The sequence below is a fragment of the Alexandromys fortis genome, unplaced genomic scaffold, assembly GCF_014885135.2.
Source record: "Alexandromys fortis isolate MF-2015 unplaced genomic scaffold, M_Fortis_MF-2015_v1.1 scaffold_440, whole genome shotgun sequence".
Lineage (NCBI taxonomy): Eukaryota > Metazoa > Chordata > Mammalia > Rodentia > Cricetidae > Alexandromys > Alexandromys fortis.
Window position 1 is genome coordinate 197,414 of NW_026068344.1, and position 2,818 is coordinate 200,231.

The following is a 2,818-nucleotide window of genomic DNA, read 5'->3' on the forward strand; positions in this document are numbered from 1 at the left end:
AAAAATTTCTTTTAATTTTGTTTTAGGTAGTGCATTTTTTGTTTGTTTTTGTTGATTTTTATCGAGCTCTACATTTTTCTATGTTCCCCTTCAATGTTCTCTCAAGCTCCCCATGCTACCAATTTACTCAGGAGATCTTGCCTTTTTCTACTTCCCATGTAGATTATATTCATGTACATCTCTTTTAGGGTCCTCATTGTTGTCTACATTTTCGGGGATTATAAATTGTGGGGTGGTTTTCTTTGTTTTATGCTTAAAAATCACTTATGAGTGAGTACATGTGATAATTATTTTTCTGGGTCTGGGTTACCTCACTCAAAATGATATATTTTGGCTCTATCCATTTGCCCATAAAATTCAATATGTTATTTTTTCTGCTATGTAGTATTCCATTGTGTAAATATACTCCATTTTCCTAATCCATTCTTTGGTCAAGGGGCATCTAGGTTGTTTTCAGGTTCTAGCTATAGCAAACAATGCTGCTATGAACATAGTTAAGCACATGCCTTTGTGGCATGGTTGAGCATCCTTTGGATATACATATGTATATCCATCCAAAAGGGGTATTACTGAGTCTTGAGGAAGTTTGTTTCCTAATTTTCTGAGAAATTGCCACACTGACATCCAAAGGAGCTGTGCCAGCTTGCATTCTCACCAGCAATCCAGGAGTGCTCTCTTCACCCCACAACCTCTCCAGCATAAGTTGTCATCAGTGATTTTGATATTGGCCATTCTTACGGGTATAAGATGGAATCTCAGAGTTGTTTTGATTTGCATTCTCTGATGACTAAAGATGTTGAACATTTCATTAAGTGTCTTTGAGTCATTTTAGATTCCTCTGTTGAGAGTTCTCTGTTTATGTCTATACTCCATTTTTATTGGATTATTTATTCTTTCGATGAACAATTTGTTGAGTTCTTTATATATTTGTTAGTTACAGTAGGTCCTTTTCTTCCTTACAAATTGTCTTCTAGTAGAATTCTCTTGTTCTTTAGGTAATCATTGTGAGGCAGGAGCTGCATAGTGAGTTGTGAAGTTCAGTCCCAATGGATGCATCTACACAACTTGTCAACACCCAAGAATTAAAAAAACCTTTTGAAAATGGGGTTAAATTATTGTAAGAGCCATAGGGAAAGAGGTTTTGCTGTGCGATATTTTGCCTCCTAGTAATATCAGCACATACAAATGTAAAGTCTCACCATTTTTTAACCAAATGTGACTTGAACAGGGAAGACACCAACAAACATGTCAAACTGGATAGGGGAAAGCCCATGAAACTTCAAAACTTTGGGAAAAAATTAAAGATAACCAAGTCACACCAGAAGCAGGAGAGGTACTCCTCCTCAAAGAAGAGCACATCAATTGATTATCCACGACCAAAGGATTATCTCTGAAAATAAAAATGCAAGTATCATTATAAGAACTTCACAGCTTGTATTTAGAGATATCTGTGTATATACAAATATATATATATGCAAAAAATAATAAAGTGATGAAAAATAGAACTTGTATTTGAAGGAGAGAAAAGTGAAGTACATGGGGGGATTTGAAGGGCAGAAAGGAAGAGAGAAATGCCTTAATTTAAATAGAATCTTGCAAATAATTTGTAAAAAAAATAGCTGCATGGCCACAATAACATGTCCAGCTACCTATAAAAGGACCTTGTAATGATTTATGTACTTCCTAGAATTATATGATATGTGATAGTCCTTGATATTGAAGGAAACACAAAATGGAAATTCTACATTATACATAACAGGCATCAAAGGAAAGTCACACTTCATAGACTAGTGCTATCCTTTGTAGCACTCTGTAGAGGAACTTCCTACAAATAAACATAAACTGCCTCTCTGATCTGAGACATAAGAGGAACATATACTTATAAGGAATCACTTGGGCAGTCCTGTGACTGTGCCCACCCATTGCTGATTTGCATGTGGCCAGAGGACAACCCACTGTCCTGAACACTTCTTCATAGACTGGTCACACCCTGTGTAGGAGTCAGCCTCACACAGGTCACAGCACAGACATGAGGTCAGTCATTCATCTTGTGGGGTTGCTGCTGCTCTACCTTACAGGTAAGAAAATGTATAGAGTTTAGTATGGTTGGTCATACTTGGTTTCAAGGAAAGTTCTCTTGATGTAATTAATTGTGTGAAAATTTGTTTTTAATTTTTCAACCTCAGGTGCCAGATGTGACATTCAGATGACGCAGTCTCCAGGATCCCTGTTGGTGTCTCTGGGAGACACTGTCACCATGACATGTCAGGCCAGTCAAAACATTTACGGTTGGTTGGCATGGTATCAGCAGAAACCAGGGAAATCTCCCAAGCTCCTGATCTATAGTGCAAGCAGCTTGGCAAATGGTGTCCCATCGAGGTTCAGTGGCAGTGGATCTGGCACACAGTATTCTCTTAAGATCAGCGGGCTGCAGCCTGAAGATGTTGCAGTTTATTACTGTCAACAGCATAGCAATACTCCTCCCACAGTGATATAAGCCATGACAAAAACTTACTTTTGTAAGCAGAAGTGAGAGTCAAGTCTGTTCAAACTGTTCATTCTGGGATCTCGAGATGCTAGGACAGTTTTACACTGTGAAGATATAGAAGACATGTGATGTTTTTGAACAGGGATCAGAGGAAATTTTATGTTATAAGTCTGTCCTCTTTCCAAACAAAAACATTAAAACAGAGGCATTCTTCATTATTTGCAAGATGTAAAAGCTTTTCCTGAGCAACAATGGTAGGAAAGTAGCAAGTTTCAATTTTTCCTCTGTAATTCACAGGTGTGCCATAGAAAGGAATTGATTACACATACC

General features: G+C 37.6%; 1 gene segment (V, D, J or C); it reads left to right on the forward strand.

Moving 5' to 3' along the window:
• Positions 1 to 1,945: 1,945 nt before the first annotated feature.
• Positions 1,946 to 2,497, forward strand: LOC126495311 (immunoglobulin kappa variable 1-39-like). The segment is given in 2 exon segments: positions 1,946 to 2,078; positions 2,187 to 2,497. Coding segments are annotated over 2 exon segments (360 nt in total).
• Positions 2,498 to 2,818: the final 321 nt, after the last annotated feature.